General features: G+C 46.5%; 1 protein-coding gene across 1 annotated transcript in view; it reads right to left on the minus strand.

Moving 5' to 3' along the window:
* CACNA1B (calcium voltage-gated channel subunit alpha1 B) overlaps positions 1–16287 on the minus strand; it is a 348989-nt gene that overhangs the window by 188334 nt on the left and 144368 nt on the right. The window contains exon 6 of the mRNA XM_061604351.1: positions 7884–7987. Within this exon, the coding sequence (XP_061460335.1) occupies positions 7884–7987 (104 nt within the window). The remainder of the gene's footprint in view (positions 1–7883; positions 7988–16287) is intronic.

Raw genomic sequence — 16287 nt, forward strand, 5'->3', positions numbered from 1 at the left:
CCTCAGGTTTCAGAGCTCTGCGTCTCATCTTCCCTGAGCGCAGTCAATCCTCTGTAATGTGCAGTCCCTCCTGGGGCTCCTATGGTGAGCAGCTGCTTTGCTGTTCCAGCTGTTTTGATGCAACTAAAAGGGAATCTGGGCTCTGACTTTCACCATGTGCACCTGTGCTCTCTTTGCTTGGGAAAAAGCAGGGCGAAAGACACGGTGTGTGGCGAGGGAGCGTCTTCTGATTGCATCAATCTGCAAAGATGAGGGCGATTTTTTCAGCTCAAGGGCCATATTCCCTCCTGCAGAACCCTTTGGAGGGCTGCATGCCTGTGGTAGGCGGGGCCAGACAAAAAGTGGGCAGAGCAACAGATGCAGCTCTTACATATGCACGCCAGGCTACGTTCTGGCCAAGCCAAAGTCAGAGGTTTCTACACTAGGGATGGAAGCATCTGCCAATTTCGGTCCTCTCCGTTTCTTATTTTTCCAATCTTAAATTCAGCTCCCCACATTTCTGCAGCAATTTGAAAGAGACGGAGCTGGCAGCAAGGTCGCCAATGCCAGTGTTTCAATATTGCCATCTTGACTATGGTTTTGGAAGAGAGTTATCTTACAGCGCAATCCTAAACTCCTCCCACCAGCAAAGCCTGGTAGGCAGTGGAGCCTGGTGGCTCCGATGTCAGTGGGGCAGTGAATCCGCTCTGGGTTTTAGTCTGAACTTTCAAATAGGTTTCGAACCCATTTTGGGAATGGATTTCAGCACCTCAGACCGTTCCTCAAAAGTACAGACTAAAACCCCAAGAGAATTCATTGCCCCACTGAAATTGGAGCCACCAGCCCCCACTGCTAATAGGGCGTTCTGGATCGGTGAAACCACTGCAGCATCTGCACCTCTGTCACACACAGAGGCCGGGGCAGCAGGTTGGAGGACAGGCAGATCACTTGCTCGGCATCCATCAAATCCCAGGCCAGCTCTGCCTTGCCTCCTACCCATCCACAGAAAGCCCCACTTCAGGGCTTTCCACTGACTGCCACTGGTGGCACTTCTGCTTACCCACACATCTGGGGGGCTGAAGGGGGAGCTTGAAGCACCTTTGATACGACAGCCACAACCATTCCTGGACCACAGTAGTAAGGCATCAGTGACCTCAAGACTGGATTACTGCAATGCACTCTAGGGGGGGCTTCCCTTGCGACTGACCTGGAAACTGCAGTTAGGACAGAATGCTGCAGACAGATTGCTGACAGAAGTGAGACCCTGTCAGTGTATAAATACCTCTGCTCGGAGATCTGTACCGGTTGCCAATTTGTTTCTGGGCCAAGTTTGCCCTCTGAGCCCAGGCGCAAAGAGATGCCCTTTCTAACTATATGCCACTGAAAAAGATTTAATTATACCAGGCCAAGTTCAAGGTGTTACTCTGTGTATATAGAGCCCTTAACAGCTTGGGAACAGTTTGCCTGCGGGACCACCTAATCCCATGTGTGCCAACCCAATCATTTTGATCTGCAGAACTGGCATTGTTATAGCTGTCACATAATACTCATTCTGCACTTGTAAGAAATCTTTTGTTTTTGTTCATGGGGTGGAAGACACATTCCAGATAGGCAAAAAAGTTCAGGGTGAAAAGCTGGGCCAGTGAGAGGTGTGTCCTGGGAAGGAAGGGTGTGGCCCTGAGGACCAGGCAGAGTCACCTGGAGGGCTTCATTTAACCCCCAGGCCTGAGGTTTCCATCGTTGCAATACTCAAGCCAGAACACAGCTATCCTTTGCAATTCACCCTTCTCCCAATAGCAAGTGAAAAATGGACAAATCATTGCTGAAAGTCAACAGTGGTGGAAATGCTTCAGACCGGAGACTCCCACATTCCAGGAGGCATTCCTAGCTACTGGATCAACTTCTTTTGGAAGTCAAGATGGGTGTTTGTTGTAGGAAGTCAACCTGAGCAACAAAATGATTTTTGTCCAGATATTGGAAGAGGTACTGGGGGTAGGGACGAGCAAGAAATTTGACTCAGTTCATATTTAAAGCTGAGTTTATCAAATCTACAGTTTCCAAAACAATGTGAGAAATGAAAGACGTCCATCCTTCTAAATCCGCATGTATCTGAATTTTGCAATGACATTCTCCAACCAAGCAATGTTTACAAAAATGCACATATGAGGGGGAAGTGTGCACAAAGTGAATATACCGGCGAAAATGTTACACAAAAATGCATTATATTAGGATAAATTGCTTGCAAAAAAATTGGTACATTAGTCAAAACTGCATACAAAAATATATTTATCAGGAGAAATTCACACTAGAAGAATTTTCATGTTGATTTTTTTAAAAGAAAAAAATGGCAAATTGCCGCAGTAATATGGAGAACCAAATTTAAGATTAGAAAAATAAGAAACAGAGAGAAATGAAAACTGACCAGTCATTCCATCCCTATTAGGTGAGGGTAGTATATATGGTTGCCAACTTCTTCACCATCTGTGCTCTGGTGCCTTTAACAGCAACCTAATGCATATAAATTATTACAGGAGAAGTGTTGTCCTAACCATTTCTCTATATTCGTGCCAGGAAAACTTTTACGTGATACTTTTTTTTAATGTCAGACTGCTGCAAAGGCAGAGGAGCAGAAGCACTAAAAGAGTTGGCAACTCCAGTTCTGTCCCGAAGGAGTGGGGTGGGAGAAATCGTGAACAAAAGTGGAAGAAGCTGTCTTGACCTTAGAGTAAAAGTGTTTGGGGATGCCAGTGTCAGATGTTGAAAAATACAGATTTGAATCACCTTCTCTCTCCTATTCAATCCATCGTTCCCCTTGTTCAACTTTTACTCTGGTTTTTTTTATTTTTGCTACTTTCTGGCCTAGCTTAAAAAGATCAAAGTGTCCCCCCTTTATCTCAATAGGACGATAAGAAAGAACAACGCCTTAGATTGGGTGGATCAGTGGGTTATGCTGGTGAGTTTGGGAATTATGGTCCAAGAAACAGAAACATCTTCATGATGTTGAAATGACTAGGGCTGGGAACGGTTAATTATAAATCTGCTTTAGGAACACTATAGACCCAAGTGGGAGATGATTGCAAACATTACCGTAGGTCATGATTTGTTTTTGAAACTCGGAAAATAATTTAGAACGATCGAATGGTGAAAATGATACAAAGCAGGAACGGGGAAACTTTTCCAGCCCGAGGGCCGCAGTTCCTTCTGGATAAGCTTCCTGGGGCCAGAGGCAAAAGGGGGTGGAGCAAGTCGTGTGAATTTTCCCTGTGTGCTGTAGGCTAGTAGTCTATATACACACTCGCACACACTCCTCCCTGTCCTCCATCCAGCATAATCAGAGTTCAAGGGTGCAGTCCAAGCCAGACAAACACACTCAAGGAGGGTGAAAAGTAGAGTTGGTAAGGGGGGGTGGCTAGGGATGGGTGCATGGGGAGAATCCTGAGGGCCAGAAAGTGCAGCTTGGAGGTCCGCATTTGGCCCCCAGATCTGAGGCTTTCCACTCCAACATAGAGACCAGAGCTTGCTAATAGCTTCTGTTTATTAGTTATTATTATTGTTTATTGCATTTATATCTCAGGAAGGACCAGGCCCTGTCTCAACCAACCAGGCACTTAGAGACGCTGCTGTGTCTGCCACCACCAGGGACGGAGGGAAATCTGATTCAGCTGGGATTTTAATGCAAACCTATCTCATTCACACCTTCTGAAACAACAAGCATCAAAGCCCAGCTATCTTTTTTTAAAAGAAGCACATTTCTCCAAATTTTGTCATGCCCTCCCCTTACCAAATAATGTATACAAAAAAGGCATAAGCTAGGGGAAAGCGTGCATAAAAAAATGGATATATTGCTGAAAACGACATATAAAAATACATGCTGTTCAGGGAAACGGCTGGCAAGGCAATGTGCAGATCAGGCAAAACTGCAGACAAAAATGTGCACCAGGAGAAATTTGTACTAAAATGCTAGAGAATTTTCATGATGACTTAAGGGGGGGGAAGCAAACTAGTGCAGAAGTGTGGAAAACTGGATCTAAGTGGAAAAAATGAGGCACTGAGAGAAACCAAAATTGACAGATTCATTGACCCCTAGCCGCTACAGAGCCTGCCTGTTGGAGCTCGGTGTAACACTCTTTAAGTACAGAACCATACTGGTGGCTATTTTCCTCCCACTCATAGCTCCTTGGATACAACTCTTTCCCTTGGAGCCAATCACTGCTTTCTTTTCCCACATGAAAATGGATACAGATCCAATTAATTATCAACTAAAACTCACTGGATTGATCGACTGAGCATTCTTTACCTGTGCAGCAGCCCTTAAAAACAACAGCACCCACGAATGCAATTATGCGCTGGTTTGTGCTTCTACTAAGCTGTATGTAGGAGCGGTGAGGGTGGCGAAAAGACAACATTTCGCTGCCACTATTAAGTCATCTCTCTCCCACCCAGCAGAGCTTTTTAGAGTTGTCCGAGGGCTACTGCATCCAGGCCTTCAGGACATGGTAGATACATCGGTGGCCCGCTGTAATGAGTTTGCTGAGCACTTCCAGCATAAGATCTTATGCATTCGCCGGGACTTAGACTCCCATTTTATAGCAGCTGATCCTAATGAGGCATCCGGATCACAGTCTTGTCATGTTTTATTGGATGAGTTTCAGTTGCTTCAGCTCGAGGACGTGGACAAGGTGCTTGGACAGGTACGTGCAACCACTTCAGTACTGGATCCTTGCCCCTCTTGGCTAATAAATGGAACAGTTAAGAACATAAGAACATAAGAAGAGCCTGCTGGATCAGGCCAGTGGCCCATCTAGTCCAGCATCCTGTTCTCACAGTGGCCTACCAGGTGCCTGGGGGAAGCCCGCAAGCAGGACCCGAGTGTAAGAACACTCTCCCCTCCTGAGGCTTCCGGCAACTGGTTTTCAGACTAGGGTGGCAGAGCACAGCCATCATGGCTAGTAGCCATTGATAGCCCTGTCCTCCATGAATTTGTCTAATCTTCTTTTAAAGCCATCCAAGCTGGTGGCCATTACTGCATCTTGTGGGAGCAAATTCCATAGTTTAACTATGCGCTGAGTAAAGAAGTACTTCCTTTTGTCTGTCCTGAATCTTCCAACATTCAGCTTCTTTGAATGTCCACGAGTTCTAGTATTATGAGAGAGGGAGAAGAACTTTTCTCTATCCACTTTCTCAATGCCATGCATAATTTTATACACTTCTATCATGTCTCCTCTGACCCGCCTTTTCTCTAAACTAAAAAGCCCCAAATGCTGCAACCTTTCCTCGTAAGGGAGTCGCTCCATCCCCTTGATCATTCTGGTTGCCCTCTTCTGAACCTTTTCCAACTCTATAATATCCTTTCTGAGATGAGGCGACCAGAACTGTACACAGTACACAGTATTCCAAATGCTTGGCTGGGCCAAGGAAGTGATAAATGCCTCTTTACGAGAGGGAGTGGTCCCTGGCTGTCTGAAAGAGGCGGCGGTGTGACGACTTCTGAAAAAACCTTCCTTGGACCCAGAAAACTTCAGCAGCTACAGACCAGTGGCAAATGTTCCATTCCTGGGCAAGATCTTGGAACGAGTGGTTGCTGGCCAGCTCCAGGCGCTATTGGATGAAACCGATTATCTAGATCCATTTCAATCGGGTTTCAGGCCTGGTTTTGGCACTGAGACGGCCTTGGTCGCCCTGTATGATGACCTATGTCGGGAGAGAGACAGAGGGAGTGTAACTCTGTTGATTCTCCTCAATCTCTCAGCGGCTTTTGATACCATCGACCATGGTATCCTTCTGGAGAGGCTCGCGGAGTTGGGAGTTGGAGGCACTACCGTCTCCAGAAGGTAGTGCTTGAGGAACATTGCTCGACACCGTGGGTTCTCCAATGTGGGGTCCCGCAGGGTTCGGTTTTGTCTCCCATGCTTTTTAACATCTACATGAAGCCGTTGGGTGCGGTCATCAGGAGTTTTGGAGTGCGCTGTCATCAGTACGCTGATGACACGCAGCTCTACTTCTCCTTTTCATCTTCTTCAGGTGAGGCTGTTGATGTGCTGAACCGTTGCCTGGCCGCGACAATGGACTGGATGAGAACTAACAAACTGAGGCTCAATCCTGACAAGACTGAGATGCTGTTGGTGGACGGGTTCTCTGATCGGATGGTGGATATATATCCTGTCCTGGATGGGGTTACACTCCTCCTAAAGGAGCAGGTTCGTAGTCTGGGAGTTGTTTTAGACTCTTCCCTGTCACTTGAGGCTCACGTAGCCTCGGTGGCACGGAATGCGTTCTACCAACTTCGGTTGGTAGCCCAGCTACGTCCCTATTTGAGTAAGGAGGACCTCACATCAGTGGTACATGCTCTGGTAACCTCGCGTTTGGACTACTGCAATGCGCTCTACGTAGGGCTACCTTTGAAGACAGTTCGGAAGCTACAGCTAGTGCAAAATGCGGCAGCCAGATTGCTAACAAGGACCAAGCGGTCCGAGCATATAACACCTGTTCTGGCTCACCTGCACTGGCTTCCAATATGCTTCCGGGCCAGATTCAAAGTGTTGGTATTAACCTATAAAGCCTTATACGGTGCAGGACCACGATACCTGTTGGATCGCCTCTCCCGATATGAACCGGCCCGTACACTACGGTCTACTACGAAGGCCCTCCTCCAGGTTCCGACTCATAGGGAGGCCCGGAGGGTAGTAACAAGATCTAGGGCTTTCTCAGTGGTGGCCCCCAAACTGTGGAATAGTCTCCCTGAGGAGGTGCGCTTGGCGCCGACATTATTATCTTTTCGGCGCCAAGTTAAAACCTTCCTCTTCTCCGAGGCATTTTAATTTAAGTTAACTTAATTTTAAATGTGTTGTAATCTGATTTTAGACTTTGTAGTTTTTATATGCTTTGTTGTATTACTGTGTAATTTTATTGTATTTTTTTATGTTCACCGCCCAGACAGCTATTGCTAGTCGGGCGGTATATAAGTTTAATAAATAATAATAATAATAATAATAATAATTGATGTTCCCAATCTTTAATCTCTCCTTCCCACCCTAGACCCTGCGTACTTGAGCTTTAAAAATAATTCCTTCTCCTATAAAGCTTTCATTCCATTCCGAATACTTAGTGTGCAATCAGAAGGAACTGTAATAGAAATGGAATCCTACAGATCAGGACAGGGGCCAAGAGTCGGCATGGTTGGGCACCTGCCGAGAGCCCACACCCCAGCATGGGGCCCTCTGGCAAGATCCCCCCTGGACCCACTCTTCCACTTCCCCACTGCAACCTGCTTGCTCACCTACCTTCCACTACAGTTCAGAGTAGGCAAATATTAGCAGTGAGGAGGAAGAGTTACAGCCCCTCCCTGCTGGCTCGCTGGCTCAAACAGCAAGCATGCAGGTGGGAGCAACAATGAGGTAGAGGAGTAGCTGCTGCCAACCATGGCAGCAAGGAGGCAGGCTGGCTGAAGGAAGGGACCGCTGAGAGGGCCTCACCAAAGAGGGAAAGGGCCGTAGGTCAGTGGCAGAGCATCTGCTTTGCATGCAGAAGGTCCCAGGTTCACTCGCATGCATCTCCAGGTAGAGCTGGGAGAGACCCCTGCCTGAGACCATGGAGAGCCGCTGCCAGTATAAGGCAACTTCTTATGTTCCCATGTAAAAGCTAGAGCCATCATTGCTACAGATCATCTTGGAAAGGAACCGTAGCTCAGTGGTCTAGAACACAAGCTTTGCATGCAGGAGGCTGAAGGTTCAATCCCCGACATCTCCAGGTAGGGCCAGGAGTGACTCCTGCCTGAAACCCTGGACAACTGCAGCCAATCAGGACAGACAATCCTCAGCTAGATAAACCAATGGTCTGGGCTCAGTATAAAGTAGCTTCCTGTCTTCTCCACCTTATCTGTAGCAGGACAGAAACCAGGTTCTTACCCCGACAAGACACCAAGAACCAAGTTGAGCATGAAGAAAGAACCAATGATGATGAGCGGGATGAAGTAGAGCCAGTTCCACATATTCCCTGCAGCATCGTTAGTCTGGAACAAAGAGAGAGAGAGAGAGAGAGAGAGAGAGAGAGAGAGTTGAAGAATAATCTACAAATACTAGAAATAAAAAAGAAATACGGTACAAGATTGGTGGGGGCACCTGCAAACTTTGGAGCTCACCCCGGCGTGCCAACGCCTCCCTCCTACGCACAGACGGCACTGTTTTGTCTACGTAAGGAGCCGTGCTCCGAAAATGCATTTGCTATCAGTTTACAGGATGGTCAGGAGCGGCAGCCTGGCAGTCGTCCAGCTGGGAACCAGGCAGGCAGAAAGTTAATTGGGGACAACCTGAGAGAAATGCCACCTATACCGAAGAAACAAATGACTCATATTGAGGAGCCAAAGCAGAATCAATGGCGTTACAGGGCCAGGTGGAACCCTCCCAGACCTTTGCATCAACTACCCCTCCTAAGGTGACAGCTGCAATACCCTTTCTGGCCACCTGGAGGGCTGGCACTGCAGCATGTCACAGAGTCCAGCAGCGCACCCTCTCTCTCAGGGCAGAGAGTACTGAGGCTGAGTTCCATTGTTGAGTGTATGGTTCAGATCCTCCAGTGCTTTACATTTTGCAGCCCTTAATCCACACATTTGTGCCGTAAATAGCCTGTGCCAGGATGTACATGTGCAAAATGTTTCCTTATATCCCTGCCCAATCACTCGCAGTCTTCAGAAGAGCCTCCCCCACAGCTCAGATGCATGGCTTGTATCCACCCGGAGCTGTGCATTCAGCTGAATCACTGACATGATCCATAGGAGCGCTGTCAGGTGTCGCCCATGTTACTGGAGCCCACCTGGCTTGAACTAAACATCAAGGCACTTAATGGAGGCTGCTCCATTAGGGCGACTGGGGCACCGCCCCACCAACCTCAGTCTGCCTCCAACCAGCCTGCACCCACCTGTCTTCTTACTTACAACCAGTCCAGGGGGTGGCTCTGGCTGTTGGCTTCCTCCTCCTCCTTTGTCTCAGTGTTGCCCTTGCAGAACTCAGCAGGGAAGAGGAGGGGACAAAAGTAGAATTAGCTCTGCCTGTCGTTGGCTCTGGCTCCGCCTACTGTTTGGGCTCCCTGCCTTCCGCCCCATCAGTCCCAATGGGCAGCAAACACCACTCCCTTTAGCATCACGTGTCCCATGCTGTGGAAGACTCTTCCAGCAGAGATTCAACAGGCACCCTCACTTTGTGGACTTTCAGGCATCTCCTGAAGACCTTTTTATACCAACAGGTCTTGGTAGCTGTTTAATTTTTAATCTGTTGGTTAGTTGATCACTTTAGTGATTGTCTGTAATGTTTTCAATGGTGTTTTATGTTCTAATGTTGTAGAGCACCCTGATATGGCAATACAGAAATACTTTAATTAATAAATCTATATATATATTGTGGGTCCCATTTGGATAAACTCCCTCCCAGATGAGATCAGAACAGGCCCCTTCTCTGATGAACTTTAGCTGCTTGACGAAGACCTTGGTATTCCAGCAGGCATTTTAAGTTGCACTAGGCCTATTTATGGAATTTGGGGGTTTTTGTTTCTTTTTTAAACACCCTATCATTTAGACTGATGGATTGTCTTACTGATTGTTCTAGAGTGAAAAGCTGCCTATAAATATTGCAAATAAAAATAAAATAAAATAAAAAATCATGACATACAAGAGGGGGAAAGCCTGAAGGCACAGAAATCAAAGTCAGAGATTGTGAGAAGATTAAGGCTAGACCACTGCTCAAATTCAGCATTAAGGCGGCTTCTTATGAATGCCTAGTGACTCTGGGGAAGGGATGGGACAGAAATTCAATTCAGTTCGCATTTCAAGCTGAATCTATGAAATTTGCGCTTTCTGAAACAATATAAGAACCGAAACATAGCCACGCTTCGAAATTCACACTTATCCAAATTTTACAGTAGAGTTCGCCAACCAAGCAATGTTTACAAAAACGCATATGTCAGGGGAAAGTATGAACAAAAATGAATATAAGTGAAAATAACATACAAAATCCATGATATGACAAGAAAGTGCTTGCAAAATGTGTACATTAGTCAAAGCTGCCTACAAAAATGTGTTTATTAGGAGAAAAGTGCAAGAAAACGCTAGAGAATTTTCATGGGGATCATTTTTAAAAAACAACAACACAAGTTGCTGCAGAAATGTGGGACCCTAAATTTAAGACTGGGAAAATGTGAAATGGAGAGTACCAAAACTGACAGATCTTTCCATCCCTACTCTGGGACTCATTGTCCAAACTATCCTTAAAAGATGCAACAATAACTAATTAGCAATTCTTGGCATCTACATTTTAAAAGCCTCTCCAGGCTGAAAGAGACCTTTGTCCAAGAAATTTTAAACAATTGGGTTTAGAAATGGTAGCCACATTCACACCAGACATTTATTCCACTTTAAACATGCATAGCTTCCCCCAAAGAATTGTGCTAAGTGTAGTTTGTGAGAGGAGTTAGGAGACTTCTATTCCCCTCACAGAGCTATGGTTTGTCATAGTGGTTTAACGGTCAATTCCTCTTCCCAGAAAACTCTTGAGAATTGTCTCTCACAGTCTTCTAACAGCTTTCTGCACCCTTCACAAACTACACTTCCCAGGATTCTTTGAGGGAAGTGGAATAACAGTGGAATAAATGTCTGGTGTGAATATGGTCTAATTATCAAACAAGAATGATACTGGATTGTTGATGTCTCAGAACAAGGGTAGCTTCTTATCCTTATATTCTACGACAGGTGTGGGGAACATTTGCCCTTCCGGATGTTGCTGAACTACAACTCCCATCAGCCCCAGCAAGCATGGCCCATGGCCAGGTTTGACGGGAGTTATAGTTCAGCAACATCTGGAGAGTCAAAGGCTCCCCACACCTGGAGTAGATGATCTCCAAGGACCCCTCCAAATTCTGATTCTCTTGCCTCCTCACCCCAGCTGAACTAATCGTCAAAGGGGTGATGGACGGGGAAACTCATGCCGACTCCCGCCTCTCTCATTAAGGGCTGGAAGCCACGAAGAAAAATCAATTTTTATGCCTTCCCTTAAAATACTTTAATGGTTTAAAGCTTGGGTGACTTGTTTATGCTGCTCGACTCCCACCCCAACCACAGAACTAATCAGATGTACAATGCAGATGGAAAATGGAAATACTTTTAACGTTCTGATGGCATTGCACACCGTTAACACACTTGGAAGGCTCCCGAGATCTTCACTGAATGGAAAAAATGCATTTAAGAGGAGTTATGTACATCTCATTGGTTTTATATATCACCTTGCTGCTGAAGAACAGTCATTCTAAGAAACTCTGTTGCACTGCAGATCACTCACTGCCAGCCATCTTTTCTCCAGATGATGTCCCTGGTCAATGATGTTGCATTGGGGTGAGGAACCTCTGGTCTGGCATGGGGGTGGGGCAAATGCAGCCCTTCAGACATCTACTTCTGGCCCTCAGAACTCTCCTTTTTGCCCTACTTTAGCTTCCAACTCTGCTCACCACTGGTACGCAGCCCTTGGAAGTTTGCCCATGATGGAATATGGCCCTTGACCTGGAAAAGATTTCTCTTCTTTTTCCTCTGTCTTCACTTCCATCCCCTTGATGGAGCTAAAAGTACAGAGGTGAGCCAGACAGGCAAGGTGGGGTCCGCTAGACTAAACATATTCTCACGGTGGGGGCCGGTAGATTGAGTATGCCCTCAGAGAAGCCTTGTTCTACCTCCAGCCTGGTTCAGTGGGAAGGGCTGTAGCTCAGTGATAGAGCATCTGCTTTGTGTGCAGAAGGTCTTAGGCAGAGCTTGGAAAAGTTACTTTTTTTGAACTACAACTCCCATCAGCCCAATCCAGTGGCCATGCTGGCTGGGGCTGATGGGAGTTGTAGTTCAAAATAGTAACTTTTCCAAGCTCTGGTCTTAGGGAGAATTGTTGGCATCCCCAGGTAGGGCTTGCAGAGATCCTCACTGGAAACCCTGGACAACCACTGCCAGTAACTGTGGACGATACAGAGCTAGATTGGCCAATGGCCTGACTCAATATAAGGCCACTTCCAATGCTTCCATGTGTAAAAAGGAGGACAGGAGCATGAGGCAGCCTGCACCTTTGGAGCCAGAGATGTCCCAGGCACCCCCTATTGCCTGGTGGGGTGGGGAGGAGGCAACAGGCAGTGGAGCAAACATTGTTTCTTGGAATGATCCACCCACTAGCATCTGTCAAACATGCCCCTACAATGGGAGAAAGCTGCCCCCCGCTGCAGGAGCTAAGCACTCTTAGGAAAATGCCAAAATCAGGGAAAAAAATCAGAAAAGGTCCACCCAAATGATCAAGGGCATGAGGAAAGTCCCCTGTGAGGTGTGGTTACAACATTTGGGGCTTTTTAGTTCAGAGAGAAAGGGAAGACATCATAAGGAGGTATAAAATTATGGATGGTGCAGAGAGAGTAGACAGAGAGACGTTCTCCTCCCTCTCTTGTAACACCAGAACTTGGGGACATCCAACGAAGCTGAAGGTGGGACAATTCAGGACAGACAAGTGCTTTGTCACACAGGAGTAGGGATGTGCCAGAATTCTGCCTAATTCAGAGTCGGCACCGAATTTCCCATTCATTCTTTTTTTTTGCTATTGTTGCGGATCAGATATTTTTGTAGTGATTTTCAGTGGTTATTTTCAGGAAAGGATTTTTTTTTAAAAAAAAAAATCCGCATCCAAAACATTGATATTAGTATCAATATTTTTACTCATATTTTCTTCGATTTATTGATATTTCCTTAAATGTATCAACATTTCCTTTAAAAAGATCTATATTGATATATTTTCCGAGAGGGGAAAAAACTGATTGGTAAAGCAGTGGCTTGCAAACAAGAACAAACTGGAATCGATACCAGCCTGTTACGTCAACTGTTAGAAATGCATTTGAACCAGCACTGGCCAAAGGATCCCATTCCTACATAGCACAAACAGTGGCATTCGCTCCCACCAGAGGCAGTGATGGCCACCAACTTGGATGGCCTTAAACGAGGATTAGACAGATTCATGGAGGATGAGGCTATCGATCGGCTACTAGCTATGATGGCTATGTTCTGTCTCCACGGTCGGAGGCAGAATGCTTCTGCATACCAGTTGCCGGAAACCACAGGAGCGGAGAGTGCTCTTGCACACAGGTCCTGCTTGAGGGCTTCCCATGGACAGCTGGTTGGCCACCGTGAGAGCAGGATGCTGGACTAGGTGGTCCACTGGCCTGATCCAGCTGGGCTCTTCTTATGTTCTTAAAAGCGGGTCCTTTACCTATCGAGGAAAATCCTTCCGTTTTCCCCATCTTCAAAGCTTTGCTCAGTTTACCTTCCATCAGAGCTTCACAGGTTTATTTGCCACTTCTGCTAATTAGCCAAGCTATTTAAGCTTTATTTATTTCAGTTTGTTCCAACACATAGCTCTGGGGTACACACGGAGAGACCTCACATAAGCAGAGGAGTAAGATTCTGGTTGAACTCCGTGCAGAAATCCAAACCTCTCCACGCATGACTATTATCCATGCTGGGGAGCATCCAGGTGTTAATTTTATAATGTAAATAAAGTGCAGCTGCTGCTCCATAGTTATGAGGGATTCAACCATCGTTCTTCCCAGTAAATCATGAAATCTCATAAAAACATGAGATGCGGCCTGTGGGATAAAACCCGAACATTTATTCATTTCGTCGGGGGCCAAATGCGGCCATCCAAATCTCTTTATCTGGCCCTTTGAACTCTTCCCAGGCCACGCCCCTTCCCCAACCAGGCCCATTATCAGCTGTGCTTTGCACCCATTTTGAGTGTTTTTGCCTGGCTGGAATGTGCCCTTCAACTCTCATAACGCCTCTTACTTGACTGGATGAAGACTGGAGAGGGGTGGAGACACGAGCCTACAGGTTATATTTACATTTGCTGCTCCACCCACGTTTGCCTCTGGCCTTGCCCACCACTGGCATGTGGCCCCATGAAGGTCGCTTAGAAGGGAATACGGCCCTTGGGCTGAAAAAGTTTCCCCTGATCCAGACCAGCATCCTACATCCCACAGTGGCCACTCAGATGCATCCAGGAAGTCAAAGAGCAGGACAGGATGGCAACCACTGTCTCCTGCAATTGCTCCTCAGACAGCAGCAGCCAGTGAGTACCATACTGCCTCAGAACTGGGAGGGTTCTCCGTAGCCATCATGGCTAATAGCCATTCATACAGACCACTCCTCTTCCACGAATTTGTCCAGTCCAACCTTCCCCAGGCTGTGACCCTCCATAAGATCATAAGAAGAACCTGCCAGATCAGGCCAGTGGCCCATCCAGTCCAGCATCCTGTTCTCACCATGGCCAACTAGATGCCCATCATGGGAAGCACTCTCCCCTCCTGCAGTTTCCAACAACTGTTCAGAACTATTCAGAAGCATCCTGCCTCTAACCATGGAAAGAGATCATAGCCATCATGGCTAGCAGCCATCGACAGCTTTATCCTCCATGAATCTGTCTAATCTTTTTTTAAAGCCATCCAAATTGGTGGCCATCACTGCCTCCTGTGGGAGTGAATTCCATGGATTAGCGATGAGCTGTGTGAAGACATGTCTGACCTGAATCTTCTAAGATTCAGCCCCATTGAATGTCCACGAGTTCTAGTGTTATGAGAGAGGGAGAAAAACGTTTCTCTATTCACTTTCTCCACACCATGCATAATTTCATACACTCCATCCTGTTGCCTCTGACTCCCCTTTTCTCTAAACTAAAAAGCCCCAAATGCTGCAACCTTTCCTCGTAGAGGAGTCACTGCATCCCCTTCATCATTCTGGTTGCCCTTTTCTGAACCTTGTCCAGCTCTACAGTATCTTCTTTGAGGTGAGGTGACACAGTATGTGGACACGCCATTCATTTGTATAACAGCATTACAAAATCGGTGGTTTTATTTTCAATACTTTTCTGAATGACCCCCAGCATGCAATTTGCCTTTTTCGCCATTGTCGCTCACCGATATTGTTGGACTCCAGTTTCCACCAGTCCTGGCCGCCATGGCTTATGGTCAGGAATACAGGAAGCTGCAGCCCAACCTTCCCTGGGGCTGCTGAAGACAGACCTGCATGACCTGAAAGAAGGCAGAAGCAACGAGACTCCAGGGAGAGAGCTACTGCCGTCAGCTGCCGGGCAGCCTGAGACGGCACTTGTCACTCTACATTTTAAATATAAGCAATAGCAAAGCTCAAAGTATAAGAAAATGTTCTATATTGAATTCAAACACAATATCTATATCACAAACTAAGTTAATATATTCCTATGAGACAATGGTAAATAATATAAAGTCCAAATTATGAGACAGTATACCGGTAGAATAATCCATTTTGCCTCCTCGTCTTTTTTGATCCTGTCTGTTAATTTTCTCAACTGTCCTTGGGAGGAATGAGAGCAATTCTTCTGAAGAATTCTAAATATAGATTTAAATCACCTTCTCTCTCTTATTGGATCCATCTTTTCCCCTGGTTCAACTTCTCTCTCTCTTGTTTCTTCCCAGCCTAGCTTGAATCATTTTCGTATTTCAAAAATGTAACCCACCAGTGGCTATTGCCAGTAGTTCAGTGGCAGAGCATCTGCATGCAAGAAGGTCCCAGGTTCAGTTCCTGGCATCTCCAGATAGGGCTGGGACGGCCCCCTGTATGAAAACCTGGAGAGCGGACAACACTGAGCTAGGTGGATCAATGTTTTGGCTCAGTATAAGGCAGCTTCCTATGTTCATTTGGGGAAGGTCCGCAGCTCTGCGATAGAGCATCTGCTTTGCATGCAAGAAGGTCTCAAGGTTCATGTGATCAGAGGACTAGAAACCAAGCCCTATGATGAGAGACTGAATGAACTGGGCATGTTTTGCCTGGAGAAGAGAAGACTGAGGGGAGATATGATAGCACTCTTCAAGGAAAGGTTGTCACACAGAGGAGGGCCAGGATCTCTTCTCGATCGTCCCAGAGTGCAGGACATGGAATAATGGGCTCAAGTTGCAGGAAGCCAGATTTCGACTGGACATCAGGAAAAACTTCCTAACTGTTAGAGCCATGCGACAATGGAACCAATTACCTAGAGAGGTAGTGGGCTCTCCTGCACTGGAGGCCTTCAAGAGGCAGCTGGACAGCCATCTGTCGGGATTGCTTTGATTTGGATTCCTGCGTTGAGCAGGGGGTTGGACTAGATGGCCTTGTAGGCCCCTTCCAACTCTACTATTCTATGATTCTATGTCCCCTCCCACCTGAAACCCTGGAGAGCTGCTGCCTGTCAGTGTGGACAATACTGAGCTAGGTCTGACTCGGTAGAAGGCAACATCCTG

This window comes from Rhineura floridana, chromosome 20, assembly GCF_030035675.1.
Source record: "Rhineura floridana isolate rRhiFlo1 chromosome 20, rRhiFlo1.hap2, whole genome shotgun sequence".
Classification (NCBI taxonomy): domain Eukaryota; kingdom Metazoa; phylum Chordata; class Lepidosauria; order Squamata; family Rhineuridae; genus Rhineura; species Rhineura floridana.